The sequence below is a fragment of the Pelobates fuscus genome, chromosome 3, assembly GCF_036172605.1.
Source record: "Pelobates fuscus isolate aPelFus1 chromosome 3, aPelFus1.pri, whole genome shotgun sequence".
Lineage (NCBI taxonomy): Eukaryota > Metazoa > Chordata > Amphibia > Anura > Pelobatidae > Pelobates > Pelobates fuscus.
This window is the reverse complement of record NC_086319.1, coordinates 30,036,412-30,060,082: the sequence shown is the minus strand read 5'-3', so window position 1 is coordinate 30,060,082 and position 23,671 is coordinate 30,036,412. Positions and strand designations below refer to the sequence as shown.

The window sequence follows — 23,671 nt, the reverse complement described above, 5'->3', positions numbered from 1 at the left end:
AAAATAGCCCAAACTAAACCACAACTCATCTGATGAGTTGTGACGAAACGCGCGCGTCAGGGGCCATTGGATTCAGTGCAACAGCTCAGTGTGTGGTCCTTAGATCAACATGACTGCACTCTCTGAAGGATCCTGTTCACCACTCCTGTTATGACTGGTGCAGACTATATTGTGGGGTAGATCTATGCCATTGTGCATTATTCTTTCACCTTCAGTACACATTCGATTGTGATACTACCCCCTCCCTCTGTGTCTGCTGGCTATAACAGTTATTGTGGTTTAGTTTGGGCTATTTTAGCTCCATTTCTCATATGCAGTTGGTGGCAACATTCCACTCCGTTTACCAAGTAAATCATTACTGTTACTATTTCAGTTCTTACTGCAACTTTGTCTTGTTGCAAGCTAACTGCAACTTTGTTTTGTTGCAAGTTACTTATACCAGAGGTATCCTGAAAACTTATGAACAGGTCCTCTGTGTTTTTATGTATCTAATGTAGCTATATCTTTAGTGTATATTTGTACAGCACCTCATTTATGTATAATTTATCACTACAAAACTGCAACTTTGTCTTGTTGCAAGCTAACTGCAACTTTATTTTGTTGCAAGTTACTTATACCAGAGGTATCCTGAAAACTTATGAACAGGTCCTCTGTGTTTTTATGTATCTAATGTAGCTATATCTTTAGTGTACATTTGTTTAGCACCTCATTTATGTATAATTTATCACTTTAAAGAAGGAACCATATCTGCACTGTGACCATTGTAGACCTGTCAATAAGTATGCTGGATATCTTAACAGCGAGTATAGGTCTTTCTCTGCATAGGTCACAGGTTTGATTACCAGCACTTTCAGTGTTTGATTGTTTTTGTCTATTTGGTCGCTCACACGTTACACTGATTGCTATTGGACTATCAGTTGCATACAGCTACCATATCTTCTGTGTATATTTGTACAGCACTTCATTTAATTATGATTTATCACTAGAAAGATTAATCCTCATCTTGACTGTGATCGTTTAACAGGCCTGTCAAATACGCTGGACATTTTATCAGCGATTGAAGATCTCTCTTTACATAGGTCACAGGACTGATTCATGCGCAGAAACTCGGCAGCAGCTGCCCATTAGACCCCAATTCAGTGTTCTCCGAATTGCACACTACTTGAAGTATCGAATGTCACCCACATTGCAATTTGGGGCAGATGTGCCGCGATACTATGTGCACAAATATACCATTATAATATAGGTATACGTGTATTCACCATCTAGCTTACAGATTTTGATTAGCACTTATTTTTTGGTTATTTTCTTTTGTTTTGCTGTACATACATTTACACTTACTGTAAATTCACTAAAAGTTATTTTCAATATTTTTTATTTTTTCCTCCAATTGTTTTTTATATTTTTCGTACTATTAAAAGTTAAATTTTAATGATATCTTGATCCACTAAGGGCACTCATAGCTTGTCTCCTCTTTCCTGTTACTACCCTGGTAGTCCATTGTGGGTTAACCCCATCTTTTGAGTGTCTTTCCTGTAGCTTCCACCTTTTTTTCTTTTCTAGTGAATAACATAATACATGAACGGTTAAGGTAAAGGCATGTAAGGAACTACGACAATAAACTCTTTAGGAGGTGAAATAATGACATGTTTAAACGCTTGCTACTTTACGATTAGTTAATGTGCAGAGAGCAGTTCATGTGATCAAAGGCATGGTGTGGAGGATCGGCTATAGTGGGACATGCTTGGCACGCTGCAGTTTACTGCTTGTGCTCATCCGATCCCTTCTGGGCGCCAGCTGCAGACCCTGGGAGTCCCTGATACCTGGAACAACAAAGGCAAGTCTCTGTCTGAGTGCCGGGTTCGTGGCTTGAGGTGGTGGAAGCTTGTTTTGTCGGGTGGTCGGATCTGTCCCGGTGATGCTTCACATCCAGTGCAGGATTGTGGTGGCTTAAGGTGGAGGTGAGTGCTTGACGTGGGACAGGCTCTGCATTTCTGTTTGTGCCTCCGGTCCCGTCTTCGACGCCTTTTCCGTTGGTGCATTTTAATGGGGACTGCTTCGCTTAGCTGTGGTGGAGCTTGTTGGGGCTTCCTGCTTGTTATTTGCTTCCAAAATTGATTAAAGAGTCTGTCCAGCTTAGACTCAATATCCTGCCATGCTTTGCTGGTACCAGGAGGACACGCGGCTGCCGCCATATTGTGAGAGTCGCAGATTAGTATGTCAGCCTGGGCGGCTGTGCTCTGTGCGTCCATTAGCTCCAGACAGCCTCTCAGGGGTGGACCGGAATAACCCCCACCGGTCCGAGGGGGCGGGTAACGGAGCTCCTGTCGTTAGAGTAGCTGCTACTGGGCATCCCAGGATCGGGAGATTGTCCGCCTCTCTCGCCCGGTGAGCACCAGGCTACACTTGCCACGCGGAGGTAAGTAAGACTCTGTCGAGTTGCTGACCGCTATTAAGCATGTCGGGTCGGTCAGGTAGGAGCAACATTGCTGGGTCATCCCCTTCTGGGGTGAAATTCGCTTGTTGATAGCTGCTTAAAGTGAGATATTGAGGGAGCTCACACAAAGTGCGTCTTTCCTCCATGACAGCTAGGCCCCGTCCCCCGGAAGCTGCATTCTTAGTGAGAGGAGGGACAGTGTAGCTGCTGCTGATTTAATAGGGAAATTGATAGCTAGGCTAGTGTATTCAGTGTCCACTACAGTCCTGAAGGACTCATCTGATCTCTGCTGTAAGGACAGCACCCCAAAAAGCCCTTTTTAGGGCTAGAACATCAGTCTGCTTTTTTTTTCTTCTGTGTAATCTAATTGCAGTTGCCTGCCTGCCAGCGTGTGTGTCAGGCTCACAGCGTATACTGTGCCCACTTGCCCAGTGCCACCACTCATATCTGGTGTCACAATAGCTTGCATTTAAAAAAAACAAAAACTTGTTTTACTGTAATATAATAGCAGTCAGTTTCTTTCACACGTGTGCGTTTCAGGGCCTGCCAGGGCACAGTGTCACACCAGTGCAACTCATATCTGGTATAACAGTAGTGTACATTAAAAAAAAAACTAGAAATTTGACTGTGAAATAATAGCAGTCAGTTTCCTTCACACGTGTGCATTTCAGAGCCTGCCAGGGCACAGTGTCACACCAGTGCAACTCATATCTGGTGTAACAGTAGTGTAGATTAAAAAAAAATACAGGGGGCTTGTTGTCACCTTTCGGGGACCCTTGGTGTTGTACGTGGCTGGGTGGAGGAAGAGACCTTCAATGACATCAGTGAGGACAAGGAACGGGACATGGCTAGCTTGGTATCCAACCTTGTGCAAATGGGGAGTTTGCGGTTGTGCAAATGGACTGTTTGCGGTTGTTTGCGGTGCATTAAATGGGGAGTTTGGTCTGTCACTGTGAAGCGGGCGTAACCCTTACACTACCTGATCGATACAACATCATACCTGATGTTTTAAAGCACGGTATTCCAAACAATTTAGGAATGTTAGGTGATTTATGCCCTTTATGGATTAAAACCAGACTCTGCATCAACTATGTAATTTTACATGGGAGTTTTGCCATGGATCCCCCTCCGGCATGCCACAGTCCAGGTGTTAGTCCCCTTAAAACAACTTTTCCATCACTATTGTGGCCAGAAAGAGTCCCTGTGGGTTTTAAAATTCGCCTGCCTATTGAAGTCTATGGCGGTTCGCCCGGTTCGCCCGTTCGCGAACATTTGCGGAAGTTCGCGTTCGCCGTTCGCGAACGGAAAATTTTATGTTTGCGACATCACTACCCCTAAGACTCCCCATCAACACAATCTAATCTTTTAAGACTCTCTCCCAGCATTGAATGTGCTAAATATTTAACATCATTATTATCTGTAGAGCCTTGCTATGGCTAAATGAGTCTGGCATTCCATTTTGATGCAGTGTCTCGAAGGGCCAGACAACATCTGTGAATTACCAGAATTATTATATGTATACTGTGTATCCATGGGATTAAACTATTCTAGAAAATGTAGGTTATTTCATAACCTTCCTATAGCAATGAATGCACTTGTAAGTGAGTTGAAACAATTTCAAAGTATGTTAGATACACAAATTAATTTCTAAATATATGTATTGCATTCTAAAGACACTTCTTTTTTTATTATAGTGGAACAATGTTGAGCATTTATTAGTGTGAATCATTCTAGAGGTTCTGGAAGAGAGGGACAGTGTGATAGGGACTGCGCTTCCTAAACAGGGACACTTGGGAAGTATGCAACCATTAAATTGTTAGTTTAAGATGCTACAAGTATGCTGCAGATTTACACATTGCGTACCTACTACACTATAACATATTCTCTGACTCCTCTTTTCTTTTATATTTTTTTGCTATCTGTTATTGACCAAGAGATGATTTTATGTTTACCGCAATAATATAAACAGAAATGCAAAAGAAGATATTCAGTTTTTCCATTAAAATCTATATAATTCAATCAAGCGTAGAGGTGCTGCTTCAGAGTCACTGTCCTAATTGAGTATCCAGTAGATTAAATTACAGCATTTCCTCATTGTTCCGCAATCCAATATTTCTTAAAAACTAAAACCATGATATTCCTCAATTGCTAAAACCAATTTGGAGCTTAAAATGTCATGTCAAATCACATAACAGCAAGGTCATCGCAAATGAGATTCCCCTGCCCTTTCCAATCAGTCACATTGCATCACTTCTAGAGAGCATTATTAGATTTTTATCATTCCGAGAGTGCATCGTCTGTACTGACCTGCCGGAGAAAATGTGAGGTCTGTAATTGGGATCCCATTCTATAGGATAGCCTCAAAGAGTCTCGTATACCGCCATTATTAATTTAAAGGACATCACTACTCTTCAAGAGATAACAAGACCAATGAATTTGCCAATGATACAATAAGATAAAGAATTTCACAATAGAAGACACGCAGTTGCCTTTCAAGGAATGTGTGTGTGTTTCTCGTGAAAGAACAGGACTTTATGTCGCTGACCTCCAACGGTGAGGAAACGAAAGCCTCATTGGTGAAAGTAAATGCCTGTTTTTTTACAGGCCACAATTAGCTCCAGATTACATCTTTGCTGTCAGTACATGATAAAAAGGCTTCCTTTCATTTGTTGTTTTGTTAACATATTATATATTATGAGGAGGGTGAGGGTTTAATAAGACTAAAGGAAGTTCTGTCAAGGATTCCCCCATGTTTACCCATGCCACGTATCAGATGGGAGGGCCCCAGAAATGCTTACACCAGTAACAAGTTGTGGAGTCCATCTGCCTATTACTCATGTATATAAGTTTAAAAATAATATCCCAGACTAACAACGCAGATGTTTTTATGATGTACACAGCTGTTAAAATAACCAGTTATTTTAAAATGAGTCCTCTGTAATATTCACGACACGTACAATTGGGGCTAATTTGAAATCTCCTAACAGAACTTTCAAAGGATCTACCAACATAGGAAAATGTGAACAGAACTTGTGTTTAAGGAATCACAAGACCGTCCTTTGACAAGCAGACTTTGAAGAAATTGAAAAGAGACGGTTATTAATATTGTGTTCACACTTGACCAGGAATCCTTGGTTTGTAACAATGTCACATATTATAACTGACACTTCAATATCTGCCTTTGACTTGAGTAACTATTGACTGACTCTGCATGATATGGTGGCTATTGTTTAAGGCCCCCAACCATTTCCTAGTGTATAGTAAAAAATATTCTTTTAACCCAGGAGATGAATGAAAACTATATCTTTAGGAGACAAGAAAACCTCTGTTTTACACCCTGAATCAATCTGCGAGAGATCCCACCACTGCTATTCCTTTGAGAGTTAGGTCTAACTTGAGATTCCAAAACTATTTCATTACTTCTATATATCATAAGAACCTACACTAATAGCAGCGATGTATAAGTTATAGCTTTAAAATTACTAAGACGATCAGGCACTATATTTTTCAAATGAGCAGTTTCCCACACATTGATCATTTGCCAACTACAATTCACTTTAATGAGGACAATTTGGAGCACAGTATACAGGATAGAGACATGCTGCTTATTTTTGGGGAAATGTTTGAGCACGAAGTCCATCAAAATTTGTTTAGACCCTTTTACAAATTTTGTCAGTATTTTGCCTAACAGTATGTAATTTGACATGCATTACATGAAAACAGTGTAAAACAATGTAAAACAAAAAGCTTAGCACCAGAACGAAGAAACATGAAATTAATGAATACATATAAATGGCTTAATAATTGTATGTGATGTTGATCCAAAGTTTGACTTAAAGCATTTGAGTGCAGCCAAACCTTTTTTTGAAACGGCTCCCTGTTGCTCTCTACCATACTTTATGGTAGTGGCTGGCAACCTTTGGCATTCCACATGTTGTGGAGTAAATCTCCCATAATCCTCTTACAGCAATAATGCTGGCAAACCATCAGAGTAGATGTAGTCCACATCATCTGGAATGCTGAAGGTTGTCTACCCTTGCCCTAGAGTCTCTACCCGCTACTCGTTTCTTGTGATACTCTTGTTGACTCATATATTTAGCTTTTCCAATTGATTCAAATTTAGTATGAACCATTACACTCATTGCTTGTAAAATATACAATATAGAATCAATTGTTAGCTTGTAAAACATAATAATAATATTCATATGTATATGATCTGTCTCCTTGTATCTTCAGTCTTGTACCCACAGATCGGCTTCCGAGTTAATCTGCTGCTCGACCCCTTCCTTGAAGGATTTAAACCTGGTGCCACCTATCTCCACTGAGGTCTCCTTTATCTTGGATGGTGTAACTTCGGCCAACTTTGATTTCACTTATGTGAATAACCCCGTATTTGAGACATTTGAAAAACCTTTTGTTATTTCAATGGAGAAGAAACATATCCTGGAAATTAAGGTAAGCGCTTATGTGAAAATCAGTTATAAGCTTTTCCTTTCAAATATAAAAAAAAGTACGTAAAATATATCTCCATCCTTGCTGATAAAATATTTTATAAATAAATATCTTTAATATAAGTACTCTTCTTGCAACATCTAAATGTTGTATTTCTGTGGCCGTACCTGGCTATACTAGGTGTGGAAATGAGTGTTTGTGTCTAATCTTTGTTCAGCTCAGGTTTAATCCACTTTTAATGATCAGAAAACACAATGTTTATGGATGGAGAGCCATTCTAGAACAAAGCTCTAACAATGTTGCAATGTAGCAATTAGTATGAACTATTTAAAGGTTCCTGCTAACTGCTTCAATAGTTCTTCATACATAGCTACATGTAAAATTCTAAAGATTAGTTCTTAGAGTTTCTAATGTAGCAATGGCCACCATGTTATGTTCACATGAATAAACTCAGTATTTTATTTTCAGGGAGATCGTATCGATTCTGAAGCTGTCAGGGGAGGTGTACTAAAAGTGGGCAATAAGAGCTGCGATATTGTTCAATCCAAATCAAATTTTGTGTCCTGTACAGTTTCCACTGATCTGTTCAAATCAAACAATGAGTTAAAAGTAGAGGTAAGATTTTACTCTCCTCTTATTCTTTATTGTATCACCTGCGGGTGCAACGTCCTTACAAATTCACCTTAAAGCTGTTTTATCATTGCCTGTCCTTATTTAATCACTATTATATATTTTTTATTTTTTTTTTATTTTTTTGTAAATCTTTATTTTGGTCTGCAACAAAAGGTTAACATACAGGCTTGCATTGCCACGACAGCATCAACAAGCTTAAAGTAGACAAACATTTGCATTCAGTGCCATGGCATGAGAAACAATTGCACTTTTTTATGTGTTAAAGAGACATGCTTCATTATATGCTGTAATATAAATCTTGAAATGTTACAGGCTAGAGAAGTGGAGCACAGGTTAGGTAGGCAAGTATTAAGTAGGATAGTTAGCAAGGTGAACATGTCAAGATATAAACAGGCACAACAGAACATTTTATTCTACCCTGTGTGCTGGATGATACAAACAAGATGGAGTAGAGATATGGCACATTTTTATGTTTAAAACAGGCTAGTAACGTGGCTAGATAGTGCCAAAGGTACATATCTGCTGGTAAATATCGCCTTTTGGTCTTTCGTGGCAGCAATACACAGTATGACGTGTGCCAGACATATTAGTGCGCTTAGGTGGTGGTATGCCTTTAGTTAAAAAAAGAAAAAAAATGCTCCTGGGTACTTGTTATCGGTTAGAACAAGCACCTTATGCAGGCGTATCGTGCCACAGTGAGCTAGTGAAATAGGTGAAATAGAGGGGGACGTGTGACACGCCTAACCCGCACACTTATTATTTATATACAGGAGTTTATCGTGCTAGCTTGTGTGATCTGAGACCCTGTTATGCCCTACACATTTTCACTTCGTTCCCTAGGTCTAAACATGCTGCTCTTAGGCCCATAGGTTACTGTGGTCAGGAGTCGCAGCAAGACATCAATAGTAAAACAATAGTAATAAAACAGTGCTGAAAATAACGTGATAAGACAGTGATAAACCAGTATTAATGCAGAGGCAGAGTGGGTTATCTGCTGGGTTAGGCGAGTGGGCTATGATAGACCCTGTGTCGCATTTGCATTTTAGAGCACAAGATTAGATTGAGAGTAAGAGATAACTTTTGCTTAACAAGCATGCTGAACAGGGGTCATATAAATGCAAACACATTGCGATTAATACCATCAGGTCCTGGCAGGTTATTGGCGACAGTGCGTGTGTCCTTGTGGACCTGGGCGTGAGTTTTGGTAAGTGTCTTTAGCCCACTCCGCGGGGCGAGACAGCGCGATGGTCTCGGAGGGCCCGGTTATCAGGCCGCAATGGGGGACCCTGTGTATCCCACTCACGATTAAGTGTCAGCAGTGCTTCACCCGGTAATCCTTCCTTAGCAGGGAGCCTTTTGGCTGACTTAGTTGTTGGTTGCTTCCAGCGGTTGCTGGACTTGCGGAGTCTGCTTGCCACGTGTCTTCGACCTGAGGCCTTAAAGAGAACTCGTGCCGGCTTGCCATGGATCCCGTTTTGAGGATCGTGGGCCCAGGGAATCTCTGTTTCACAGATGTCCCTCCGGGTGTATGGCTGGCGTAGGAGAGGTGCCTCCAAGTGAGTATCCAGCCCAGAAGAAGGGTAAGCGGCTGAGGCTGCGGCGTCATCCATGCGTGTGGCTGGGCTTGTTGGTTTGGTGGGGCTGGTCGCTAAGGGAGCTGCTGTCTGGATCTGTGAGGTCTGGGTAATAGGCGGATGCGTCCGCTCTGCTCGGGCTGCGATCCGGCACCAGAACGCTACGCATATCTTGTCGAAGTCTGCGTTAAATTTGGCTTCCCAAGTCGTTGCAGGGTGTTCCCTTGCTTCGTCGGCCATGTTGGTTGCGGCCCGGGAGCGGGAGGCTGCGGCGTGGCTTAAGGTAACGTTCTCGGCTGCCTTTTCCCCAGCAGGGACCGGGATGACCCCCACCGGTCCAGAGGGGGGGAACGGGCTGCTTGCTTTAGCTCGGCGGCCCCAGGGAGGAGGATCAGCCGTTTCCTTCCCCCATGAGTACCTCCACGAGAGTAGGCCTCAGAAGCGGCGCTCGGCCTCAGGTCGGCGGGCGGAGTCTCCGGGATCATCTGGGAATGTTCCCCATCGGTCAGGTACAGTATGCACACTCGTTGGCTGCTGTTTTGGGTTTGACATCCCATTTTGTGCCCGGTTTAGCATAGTTTGTGTGAGGAGCTCACCACACACACGTCTGTCGGCCTTGTTGGTCAGGCCCCGCCCCCCACTATTATATTTAATTATTTATTATTATGGTAACACATTGAATCTATTCTGAATTGGGAGCCTTGCTTATATGGGGACTGTTTTAAAGGGCTATGATAATTAACTAGAGAAGATCTAATAGGTGCAGATGTTGGAGTTAGGGTAGGCAAACTTCGGTACTCCAGATGTTGTGGACTACATCTCCCATGATGCTCTTACAGTCAAAATGCTGGCAAAGCATCATGGAAGGTGTAGTCCAAAATCATCTGGCGTGGCGAAGGTTGGCTACCCCTATTTAGAATAACAATCTCTCCAGGGCAAATAAGCAATGTAATAAATAAACACATGCATCATTATACAACGGACATAAAATTATGAATTAATGCATTCATTTACTTCAAAAGCATAAATAGGGTGTGCTTGGCTTGAGTGATATATAATGGCAGCATAATCAATCCATTGGAGCTTTTCTCTGAATAATGAGTTTGTTTTTTCCTTCAAACTTTTTATTTTACATAAAGTAAATGTTGTACTTTGTTGCCCTTTGCCCTATTTCCATCAGTAGGATCTGTGGTCCACAGAGATCCTAAGGGTTCCTCTAACCCAATATAACGTTTTGCTCTTTTATCACCCTGGATTACTTCCTATTTGATTTCTCAGTGATTTCCATCAGTTTTCCTGGCACAGACTTCTCATTAGAGGGACACTATAGTCACCAGAACAACTACAGCTTAATGTAGTTGTTCTGGTGAGTATAATAGCTCCCTTCAGGCATTTTAATGCAAACACTGCCTTTTCAGAGAAAATGCTGTGTTTACGTTGCCCCTAGGGACACCTCCAACTGGCCACTCCTCAGATGGCCACTGGAGATGCTTCCTGGCTCAAGGCTGCACAGTAGGCAGCACTGCCATTCAGCATCTCCACAGTCTGCATAGGGACGCTGAATGTTCCTCATAGAGATGCATTGATTCAATGTATCTCTATGAGGAGGTGCTGATTGGCCAAAACAGTGTTTGGCCCCACCCCCTTGCTGATTTTAGGGAATCCAATGCTTTCTTCATCATTCTGATGATATCACCAAAGGGGCGGGGCCAGTGCCAGCTTACCCACGTGACGCTGGAAATAAGGTGAGTTTGAATTGATTTAAAGGGGGGAAGCCACCTAAATGGTGGGTTTAGCACTATAGGGTAAGGAGTACATGTATGTGTTCCTGACCCTATAGTGTTCCTTTAAAATTAATCTGTACTGGCCCAGAAGAAGGAGAGGCTAATATGATTAAAATATCTGTGCTAAAACATACTAAAATGAAACAAACTTGGAACGTAGTATGGTGACTTTAGAGCAGTGATAGCTGACCCATGAAAAATAACACAAATAATGTTACAGTTTATTAACAGTTTCTGCAATAGTGAGTTGTAATGCACTACGGCAGCGAGATGCAATAGCAGTTCTATTGTTTTCTAATACGCATTGCTAATTTAAGAGCTTTTTCACTATTTTGAAAATGATCTAGAATTGATGGGAGAAGGTCTTCTTCTAAATCAAAGTAGCAGAAAAACAGAAAAGCTGATTGCTCTCAGGACATGAGCTGAGTCCTGCACTGCAAGCTTAGGAGATTCTGGCTCTTCCTCGTTAATAGTGGAGGTGTGGAGCGACGTCATGTTAAAAAATGGTTTGACTACTTACAGTGGTTTGTGCTAGGCTGTCTTACCACTACAGCAAGCGACGGTGGTTATGGTTCTTGGAGTGTCACTTTAATGAATAAATACTTTTTTGTGATTAATGTTTAATAAAGTGTGCATACTATATAATAGAAGGGAAAATAGCCATTGTTTCTTGGCTGCATTGAAATGTATTCCTAAAATGAAGTAACTGTTTCTGCTTGCTTCCATAGTTTGTGCAAGAATCGTCCTCTATTCTCATTGGGAAAGTGATGGTACAACAAAATCAGACTTATTCTGGAATAATCACTGGTGTTGTGGTCTGTGTGATACTGCTTAGTACAGTGCTGGGGATTTATTTATGGATCAGAAAGAAAAAACAATTCAAAGGTAAAATATTAAGATAGGTTTCGCTTGATACATTCTTTCTAAGGTCTCATTTTTGATAGATGATTCACAAACATTATTTTTTATGGTTTGCAAGGTACAGATGGGGAGATGGTTCTCTATGATACAAGAGCCCATACTGCACATTTGGACCGACTTGTAAGTGCGAGAAGTGTCAGTCCAACCACAGAAATGTTGTCGAGTGAATCTGTAGACTACCGATCCACAGTTCAGGAAGGTAGGATGCGTCATTTAATAATAATAATAATATTTCTAAACTGAGGAAATTAAGCTTTTTGTCATGTGTTCATACTTGACATAATATTATGATATTCTGCTATTGATTTGAAACTCAGTCACGTGTGTTTATAACTAATATGCCTGAAATAGTCATTAAATGTATAGAATTAAAGGGACACTGCAGGCACTAAAATCATTTCATCTCATTTAATTAGTTATAGTGTCTGGAGTCCCCTTGTGCTGTGTCTCCATACAGAACACCACATAAGTGTTGCTGGAAAATTGCAGCCTGGCCCCTACTAGGAGGTGTGGCTAAGGCAGAGATTACAAACTTCCTTATAGCCATACCAATTCATACCAGCAATGGGCACTGTGATACATGTGGACAATATAACATGAGCCTCGAAGTTAAAAAAACAAGAAATTTTGCATAAAAATATTATTCCGTTAGTAAATCATACAGACGGAGATAGCACAGTGCGAAATTACTATGAATTGCTTAAACACCATTTTTGTATCAAAGGTTTCAGAACTGAGAAAAAGAAAACCGAAACAAACCACTGTCGCGTCATAGCCTTCAAACCTCATTTCTTTAATTATTTACGTTTAGGAGGAGGCAACTGACATGGACTGTTAAAAAATATTAAGAGAACTTTGTTATAGCTTTACGGCTTCAAAAATATGATGTGTGTTGATTTTGTCTTTTTTATGTACAATTAGTACGTGTATGTTTCCGTCAAGGTCAAGATATGTATTTGCAACAACAAGATCACATGTACAGATAACAGCTGATACTGTGGTGATTAGTCCGCCTAATTGTTTTAATAACGAGGGTTTGAAGGTTCTGAATAAATCTCCTGGGAATTATATACTGAATAGTTGGCAAGCCTATGGGGCCCCTAGGCAACTTCCCAGCATGCACGTGCATTAAGTTGGCTCTGCTGTGTGTGTCTAGCATTTTTGTCAAGTGTGTGTGTGTTTGTACATGTTTGTGTAAATGGGTAGTGATGTGTATGTCTGAATGCACATGTGAATGTGATCAATGTGTGTGGACATGTATGAATGTGTATGGGTAAGAATAGGTAATTTTGTGGGAATGTGTTTTTGCATGTATTTATGACTACGCATCAATGTATATCGGTGTCTGAGTGAGAATGTATCAGTGTGTGAATATATGTTGGTGTCTGAGTGAGAGTGTATCAATGTGTCAATGTATATTGGTGTCTGAGTGAGAATGTATCTGTGTGTGAATGTAAACTGCTGTCTGAGTGAAAGCGTATCAGTGTGTGAATATATGTCGGTGTCCGAGTGAGAGTGTATCAATGTGTCAATGTATATTGGGGTCTGAGTGAGAATGTATCTGTGTGTGAATGTAAATTGGTGTCTGAGTGAAAATGTATCAGTGTGTGAATATATGTTGGTGTCTGAGTGAGAGTGTATCAGTGTGTCAATGTATATTAGTGTGTGCAAGGGTATTTGTAAATATGTGTGAAGGGTGCAGTGTGTAAATGTTTATCATTGCAATTCTGTGAAATCTTTCCCACAAACTGTCCTAAAAGTCTTATATTTTCATTATTATGATATCCTTTTTCAACAATACAGTTCATGTTTTTAAAAACCTCAATGAAAAAGTGTTCATGGTTATTACAAGTCATATTTTTGTGATAAATCACTGACTTGACTTGGATTAGTTCCACCCAATCTTTCATTCCTTCTTAATGCGAAGAACAGGCTCTTTAGGTAGAGTAATTGTGCCAAGTACCCACCTTGGAAGCTGGTGATCCATCTGTGAGTCACTGTGAAGGATCTTCCTCCTGAATTAAAGTAGCTAAAATTCCATGACTCACATTCGACTTGTCTACAGAGCAGAGATTAAAGGATCTTTAACCCTTTCATCACTTAGCATTTTTCACAAGAATTAACACGTGTTTTTATTCTGTGTCATAGTAAGTGATGTTAGCGCGTGAAACATTTTTCACGACAACTTTGTGCAGTGATTGCTATTCAGATGTGTACGTGTAAACGTTAGTGATGACGTCAAAGTAGGTTTAGGCCCTGGGCAAGTTATCAGTTTGCTACCTCCCTTTATTTTTTACATAGGTATGGGGAATGGGACCAAGCTGAAAGGTTATCAATATAATTGAGATGGTAGCATTATGGCCCATATACAACTTCGATTCAATTGTCGGTCCTCCTTTAGTCAATAATCCTGACAGTGTCTTAGGACTGTATGTGTGTGCCTATAACGTCTCCCACCTTATCCATTATTTCCTAATTCCTCTAACTTTGAATTTTGGCACAAAAACAACCACAGCCTTCTTTACTTGTTAGCCAGGTTGGATCCTTCCCTAAGCTATATGTGAGCTGAGCAAGGACAGACTGGGCACAGCACCGGGGAGGACATTTGTTCAGGGATAGCTTCAGAAGCAGCATGGGATTGTTGGTAGCAATACCTTTTAAAGAAAGCAACCAGGGCACCCATGTGCCACTTGTATGTACACAGATATAGGGTTATGGAAATAAAAACACGTTCAGGTGTCAAACAACATTTTCTTGATTTTTGGATGTCTAGAAGGTTCCACATTAGCAGTTGCACCAGGAGATGTATATGTCACTTTTAATACCTAACATGCACAATCTGATGTCAAATTAACTTCATTGGAATTAAGCGGTTGTGGTGCGAAAAGATCATCAGGTGCCGGCTTACCTCAAGTGATTAAACAGATATCGAACAGTTTAACCCCCAAAGTCTATCCAGCTATTTCCATTGTATCAGGAAGCCTCAGACTGAGAGCCGCTGATAGACATACGCTCAGCCTTTCAGGAGCGCCACATTCACAAAGCAGAATGAGAAAAAGACGTACATTGATGCTAACGCTCGAACACTTTGGGTTTAATCCATTTATTAACGGTTTATCCTTTGTGAGTAAGTTGGCTCCTAAAACAACAATGAAGTTGTTATAGTGACTGTACTGCCACTTTAAAATATAAATATATTTTGCTCCTGTTTTTTATTCTAACAGATACTAGAAGCCTTTAGTGGAGAGAAGTCAAACTTGAATTGTCTTAACCACACTCTACGCCTGGGTTGCTTTGAAAGCCTGACTCATGTTACTCTGGCAAAGTGTTAGAATGTTTAACTTTCGCAGTTATCAGATAACTGTAATAAATGAATGAAAGGAGTATTTTTCTTATTTGTTTCCTTGCAGTGCTGATAAAAGAGACATTTCATGGAAAGTGGCAGTATATTAACAGCAGGATATGAATCACCTGGCATTTTCTTGATCTGAAATTTAACCCTCGTATTTACAACTTATTTTAGAATCTCTTGTTTTTTTATGCCACTAATATCACAGGATCAGTTATATATTTCTAAGCAGAATATTCCTTTTTATGCCACTAATATCACAGGATCAGTTCACCCTTTCTAAGCAGAATATTCCTTTTTATGCCACTAATATCACAGGATCAGTTATATATTTCTAAGCAGAATATTCCTTTTTATGCCACTAATATCACAGGATCAGTTCACCCTTTCTAAGCAGAATATTCCTTTTTATGCCACTAATATTACAGGATCAGTTATATATTTCTAAGCAGAATATTCCTTGTGCCATAAAGATTCCAGTGAATATACAATGATTGTGCCAAGATCGGAAAACACGTTTTGTGAATGCAGAAATATTTTATAGAGGAAGTAGAGATTATTTATAAATCGTTTGTGACAATAGCATTTACTGGTAAAATGGGTAAATTGGGAATTGTGGAGAATTTTCAAGGAAAGTGTACATTTTAGGACAAAAAGGGGAAATTAGAAAATGTCAAAGTTAACATTTTTTTATATTTTTTTTTAATTTCCCATGTCAATTTATCACTATACCTCGTTTAGTGAATTATATTCCATGGTGGTGTAACAGAGAATGAATACATAGTATTGGAAAATGTATTAAAAATATTCAGATGTTAAGAGGATCGTTTTAACCTGTCACCTTGGTGGGATTAATTAGTATATATTACAGTTATGTCAGTACCGTAACAAATCGTAGTGGTGGTGGATATTACAGCACGTGTAAATGTTAGATGTGTCAAAATAAAATAACACACGCCTTACTGATTATTGAAATCATGTGCACTGAGTGATCCTTTCACCGTGACAGATAAATAAGTTTTTTATAGAGCAAAAATGGCTAGATCTACACAGCTACAATATCAAAGGACCTTTCTTTTGGCCAACACAATACTCGAAAATAAACAATGCCGGCACTATAACTGCTTCATCTCATGGAAGTGGTTATAGTGTCTGGAATCCCCTAATGCCATTCTTCCATTTGGTGTTAAACTGTTTTTAATGTTTTAATACTAAACGAGAGTCCCCAGCAACCTACGGCACAGATTTCCTGATGCTGATAAGTGAATGGCATCTATGAGTTAAGTGTGTTAAGTAAATTCAATTGATAGACTTGGGATTTTATCTCTTTGGGTATATTTTAGCTGCACTCTTCGATTCCTACCACTTGTGAAAGATATTGTAAAATGCCTGTGTGTGTGGATTTAATTTGCTTGGTATTTTGTACAAGGGTCAGCTGGGAGCATGCAGCATGTGCTCTACACAAAGCTCTCTGTATTCCAAATGCTGTGATATTTGTACTTAAATCATTTGCTTTTCAAATCTCAAATTATATTGTATAAAATGTAAGTAAACACTGGTTTTCGTTCTTCCATTTTACATTTTGTGACTCGCTGTACCTTGTAAATATGTATTACAGATCAGTTTCCACATTCATCTCGCAATGGATCGTGCCGACCGGCCCAGTATCCTCACCGGGACTTGTCTCCCATTTTATCGAGCGGTGATTCGGATATAGCCAGCCCCTTGTTACAGACTTACGTCCACATTGATATAAGTGCTCTGAGCGCAGACCTTGTGAAAGAGGTAGAACATATGGTCATTGGCGTGGACAGTCTTCTGGTGCACTTCAATAAGGTGATTGGACGGGGTAAGTGTTTTCTTGCTTTGTGAAATTCTGTATTTGCTCATCGGCTTGTGGCCATTCCTACCCACCTAACTGTAATTATTGAGTTCAAATTCTCAGATAAAAATATGGATGAAAGTCTCCTACGTCCACATCCCTACTCAAGGCTCTTCTTTCTGTATCCACTGAGTTTATCTCCTAGCCTCTTACTATAAGAACAAACTTACTTCTTGCATCCAGTCAGCTGCCTCTCTCTCGATTTCCTGTAAACGTCCGAAAACCCACCTATTCACCTTCCTTAACCAACAATAGTTCAACTGCCTCCCTGACCATATCTGACCTCACCTTTTCAATTCACCCAACCTCCTCTTATTACATCCTGCTTCCCAACAGTGAATCCATAACCTCAAACTCTATATCACCCACAGAGATTTATTGTAACTCACGCAGATTTAACCTGATTCCAACGTTGTATGCACTTCCTAATTATTGTGTGTTTTATGTATAATATAATAATTGTGAATCAGCAAATTAATAACTTTATTACCACTGTGTATTTTCAGACGCACTGGATATGAGCAGTTTGTAAAAATGTGAAATAACTAAATAGGTTGTTAGTTGTGTAAAATTGTGATCCAAAATAACCAAAATGGAAAAAATGCTTCAACTAAAATATATGATTCACTTCTCAATTCTCCACAATTCTTGCTTTAGTAAACAAAGCTCACAGAGTATAATGATTTCATCATAGCATTTCATCTTTAAATGTTGATAAATAAACATTGTATCCTCTTGTTATGACAAATGTCTTTGCTAAAATAATGAAAGTAACCAGATATCTTCGCCACACAGGGCATTTTGGTTGCGTATATCATGGGACTCTTTTCGATACCGATCGCACGAAAATCCACTGTGCTGTTAAATCTCTGAACCGTGAGTTTACATTGCTTTCTATTACGTTACAGCCATATGTCATTCCCATTTAGTACGATTTATAGCGAAGTAATTTCACATCTATAAATACACGTGAATGATCTGATACAGAGGACATAACCATAGAACATATTGATTAAAAGCACCGACTCTGTGCCAGTGTTATTTCTAATATCACTCTAGCAGTAGTCTAAGCATTGTTAGCTGGGGTTTGTGCATGTTATAGTCAATGGTTACATAATACATTACATTCATTAATAAATTTAAAAAAAACAGCAAATACTGACTGTATATAATATTTAATAATAAGAAATACTTTTACACAAAAAAAGAAAGCTAGCAAATACTTGCATTTTTCAGATGTGGAAAACGATTGCATAATAACACACACAATGTCATTTGTATATGCACAACAAACCAGGAGATGGCCAAGGGACTGAAAAAATGTTGGCAAAGTAGCTAAATTGGACAAATTCTCCAGCCCAGTTCCATTACCTAAAATGTGCAATTTGCTGGCCAATTCCCAGTTATGGAGTAACGCTGTGTAATATTATGCAATGACAGTTAAAAGAGAGCATATATATTTGTAGCCATTATAATGTCAAGCAAAGGGGGACTTCCTGTTGCTATTCCTGAGCCATTGTTTATGATTGGCCAAAACTATTACAGAAGAAAACGGAGATTAATAAAAAGGTGACAATAGTAATCAAAAGATAGCTGTTGTTTGTTTTACTAAAGACATATTTGTGTCGATCATAGAGTAGATGTATTTAATTAATGTGTATGTTGACCCCAGATTTGATAATATATGTCTTATAGATATAGCGTTATTAATTAACAACTAACAATGTGAACAGTGCTGTACAAATGATTATTATTGTTCATTTCTTTAAAGGAATCACAGATATTGAAGAAGTCTCACAGTTTCTTAAGGAAGGTATCATTATGAAAGATTTCAGCCATCCCAATGTCCTGTCCTTGTTGGGCATCTGTCTACCGACCGAAGGTTCTCCGTTAGTTGTGCTTCCATTTATGAAACATGGAGATCTCAGAAATTTCATTAGGAATGAGACTCATGTAAGTACCTAAATGGGAAAATATCTAAACTATCGTCTAAGGCTAAGTTGGCACTTTTCGGCACTCCAGACGTTGTGCACTACATTTCCCATAATGCTCTTGAACCCATAATGTTGGAAACACATCAGGGGAGATGTAGTCCACAACATCTGGAGTTCTGATCTAAGGTTTGTGCTATGTATGTCAATGACTGGCATGAGGTCCATAAACACACATAGTTCTTAGGAGTGCACTAATTTATGAATAACCAACCTCCTAACTTGGGCCACCATTTAATCTTATAAGCATTATTCCCAAATACCTAATGTTTGAATAACCCTCTAGTCTAGTATGTGAATTCAGCACCCCTGTTTAGATAATCCTTCCAAATGTTTTTTCTTTGAGCTACACTGATTGCTTAATTAACCCCTTAAGGACACATGACATGTCTGACACGTCATGATTCCCTTTTATTCCAGAAGTTTGGTCCTTAAGGGGTTAAAAACCTGTACCTGGGGGATGACCCTGTAAAAAAGATTTTAAAAAACCCTAATGTACTATTGCTTTTGCTCATTTTTAAATAAATGTAACCTATCACATACTAGTGAAATGTGTAACATTTTTTAACTTATTTATTGTAAATTATTTTGGGGGGTATTTGATTCTTTAATTTGTATTGTTATCGTTACAGAATCCAACTGTGAAAGACCTTATTGGATTCGGTCTACAGGTTGCAAAAGGAATGGAATATCTCGCAAGCAAGAAATTTGTCCACCGAGATCTGGCTGCCAGAAATTGCATGTAAGTGTGTCATTGTGAGGCATTCACACATCAGTGCCTAGTGTTACGTGTGTCTGGATTTGATATATTTCAACTTGTCTCAGAGAGTATAGTGCCCAAATTTACCAGTCTCACCAAACTAATCTTCCAATGCTTCTTCAAAAATGTAGTTATATGTCACTCTCACAAAGAAAAAAGGGACTTATTTTGGGATTTATATTGATTATCATTTTTGAGCATTTGCCCAGCTCTAGTCACAATATATAGAATTCGAAAACAGAGGCGGCTCTCTAATTAGGCGGTTTAGGCGGCCGCCTAAGGGCTCGCGCTGGCGGGGGCCTCGCGGCCGCCTAAACCGCCTGTTGGCAGAGTGTGTCAGGTCCTCGGTCAGTGACCGAGGACCTGACACCAGGAGGGGGCCCGGCGGCTTGCCCGGTATGCCGCCGGGTGCGAGGCCCCTCCTGGCTGCCCGGCCACCATCGCAGACACTGGTCTCAGTGGTCTGCAGCTCCGCAGTGTGCAGAGCTGCAGACCATGTGACTCGCGAGAATTGGCCAATCAGAGCGTTGCCGCGGGTTACCACGGCAACGCTCTGAAATCTCGCGAGATTACACGGTCTGCAGCTCTGAGGAGCTGCAGACCGTGAGCAGTGGCCATCGGACCACCAGGGAGCCCACTGGACCACCAGGGAAAGGTAGGCTCTCCCACCCCCAGCTTCACCCCCCACCCCCCACCACCATCACCCTCAGCCTCACCCCCACTACCACCATCACCCCCACCACCCTCAGCCTCACCCCCACTACCACCATCACCCCCCACCACCATCACCCCCACCACCCTCAGCCTCACCCCTCCCCACCATCACCCCTCCCCACCATCACCCCCCACCACCATCACCACCACCACCCTCAGCCTCACCCCCACTACCACCATCACCCCCCACCACCATCACCCCCACCACCCTCAGCCTCACCCCCACTACCACCATCACCCCTCACCACCATCACCCCCACCACCCTCAGCCTCACCCCTCCCCACCATCACCCCCCACCACCATCACCCCCACCACCCTCAGCCTCACCCCCACCACCCTCAGCCTCACCCCCCCACCACCATCACCCCCACCACCCTCAGCTTCACCCCCCACCACCATCACTCCCACCACCCTCACCCCCACCACCATAACCCCCACCACCCTCAGCCTCACCCCCCACCACCATCACCCCCACCACCCTCAGCCTCACCCCCACCACCATCACCCCTCCTCAGCCTCACCCCCACCACCATCACCCCTCCTCACCATCACCCCCCACCACCCTCAGCCTCACCCCACACCACCCTCAGCCTCACCCCCACCACCATCACCCACCATCACCACCCTCAGCCTCACCACCATCACCCCCCACCACCCTCACCATCACCCCTCCCCACCATCACCCCTCCTCACCCCCACCACCCTCAGCTTCCCCCCACCACCCTCACCCCTCACCACCATCAGCCTCACCCCCCACCACCCTCAGCTTCACCCCCACCACCATCACCCCTCACCATCACCCCTCCCCACCATCACCCCCCACCACCCTCAGCCTCACCCCCACCACCCTCAGCTACACCCACCACCACAGTCACCATCACCCCCCACCACCCTCAGCTTCACCCCCACCACCATCACCCCTCCCCACCCTCAGCCTCACCCCCACCACCCTCAGCCTCACCATCCCCCATAACCCCTCCCCACCCTCAGCCTCACCCCCACCACCCTCAGCCTCACCATCCCCCATAACCCCTCCCCACCTTCAGCCTCACCCCCACCACCCTCACCATTATCCCTTCACCCTCAGCCTCACCCCCACCACCCTCAGCCTCACTATCCCCCATAACCCCCCACCACCCTCAGCATCACCCCTCACCCCCCTCAGCTTCACCCCTCTCAGCATCACCCCCCTCAGCATCACCCCCTCAGCATCACCCCCCTCAGCATCACCCCCCACCACCCTCAGCATCACCACCCTCAGCATCGCCCCTCACCACCCTCAGCATCGCCCCTCACCACCCTCAGCATTAATCCCCACCACCCTCAGCATCACCACCCTCAGCATAACCCTCTGTCACCACCCTCAGCCTCCCCCCACTCACCATCACCCCCTCCTTCTCACATCACCCCCTCCTTCTCACATCACCCCCTCCTTCTCACATCACCCCCTCCTTCTCACATCACCCCCCTCTCACTCTCACATTACCCACTCTCACATCACCCCCCTCTCACTCTCACATTACCCACTCTCACATTACCCTCTCACTCTCACATTACCCCCCCACTCTCACATTACCTCACTCTCACATTACCCCCTCTCACTCTCACATTACCCCCCTCTCACTCTCACATTACCCCCCCTCACTCTCACATTACCCCCTCTCACTCTCACATTACCCCCCTCACTCTCACATTACTCACTCTCACATTACCCCCTCTCACTCTCACATTACCCCCTCTCACTCTCACATTACCCCCTCTCACTCTCACATTACCCCCTCTCACTCTCACATTACTCCCTCTCACTCTCACATTACTATCACCCCCCGCTCCCTCTCCTCTCTCATTACCATCACCCCCCCGCTCCCTCTCACATTACCATCACCCCCCGCTCCCTCTCACATTACCATCACCCCCCGCTCCCTCTCACATTACCATCAACCCCCTGCTCCCTTTCACCATCACACCCCCCGCCCCCCTCTCACCATCACACCCCCCGCTCCCTCTCACCATCACACCCCCCGCTCCCTCTCACCATCACACCCCCCGCTCCCTCTCACCATCACACCCCCCCGCTCCCTCTCACCATCACACCCCCCCGCTCCCTCTCACCATCACACCCCCCCGCTCCCTCTCACCATCACCCCCCCGCTCCCTCTCACCATCACACCCCCCCGCTCCCTCTCACCATCACATCCCCCGCTCCCTCTCACCATCAGCTACCCCATACACATAGGGTCTCAGACAAAAATGCAAACATGCTCACAGAGACATACATTCGCACACACAAGGATACTCTCTGTCAGACACACTCTCAGGCACATACACAGGTAGACAGTGCATCAATGTGTATATGTGACACTTTTTTGTTAGTGGGGCCTCATGTTTGCGTTTCGCCTAAGGCCTCATAAAGTCTAGAGCCGCCTCTGTTCGAAAACTGTCTATATCCTTGAATATTCACATCATTCAAACCAATAAAATATCGTTGGGTCATACGTTTTATGCAATAAAAGTTAGGGATACCAGAACCATATGTCAATACCAATGCTTTAGGTATCCATTTGTGTTCATCATCATCACCTGTTGGCATGTCACAGTATGACCAAGTATAGTTCCATGGGATAGATCTCTGAGGGTTCTACCATGGAACTTTGCCAAGGACTCAGAGGTAGAACTCCATTGACTTGCTGCCACCTCTGAGTGTCTTAAAGTATTTCATTTCTCACGCAGATACCTTGTTTTCCAAGAACACTTCACCAGCGTTATAAAAACGTGCATGTAGGACTTAAATTGTTTGTAGAAAAATACAAATTGTGGCTCTTTTACTATTGTAATTTTATTATATCTTCACAAAAACCATGCAATATGCAGGTTCAAGAATATATCACATACAATTTGCTAAAATATGTCATGTTACCACTTTGTATTTAATTCAGTTTTACGGGGGGTTGTGTTTATTTTGTTCTTTTTTTTAAATAACTGAAATATCTCCCGTAGCAGTCTGTTGAATTTCTCTATTATTAAAATATTCCAGGAATGTTCTGTGTGATGACTCTGCTGAGTACATTTTTAGCCATAATCTCCAAGACTAAAATAACTCATTGATAGACCAAGGGAAGTTGTTGGAATATTTCCTTGAAAATTGTTTATAAAGCGCCAGGGGGATAATAATA

The 23,671-nt window shown here is 42.1% G+C and overlaps 1 protein-coding gene across 2 annotated transcripts in view; it reads left to right on the top strand.

Moving 5' to 3' along the window:
* MET (MET proto-oncogene, receptor tyrosine kinase) overlaps nt 1–23,671 on the top strand; it is a 130,623-nt gene that overhangs the window by 89,482 nt on the left and 17,470 nt on the right. Inside the window, exons 11-18 of one of the 2 annotated variants that reach the window (XM_063446852.1) lie at nt 6,674–6,892; nt 7,358–7,504; nt 11,609–11,765; nt 11,866–12,000; nt 16,769–16,999; nt 17,828–17,908; nt 18,804–18,985; nt 19,656–19,765. In XM_063446852.1, coding sequence (XP_063302922.1) covers nt 6,674–6,892; nt 7,358–7,504; nt 11,609–11,765; nt 11,866–12,000; nt 16,769–16,999; nt 17,828–17,908; nt 18,804–18,985; nt 19,656–19,765 — 1,262 coding nt within the window. Of the gene's footprint in view, nt 1–6,673; nt 6,893–7,357; nt 7,505–11,608; nt 11,766–11,859; nt 12,001–16,768; nt 17,000–17,827; nt 17,909–18,803; nt 18,986–19,655; nt 19,766–23,671 lie in introns of both variants that reach the window. The other variant, XM_063446851.1, reaches the window with a different exon arrangement.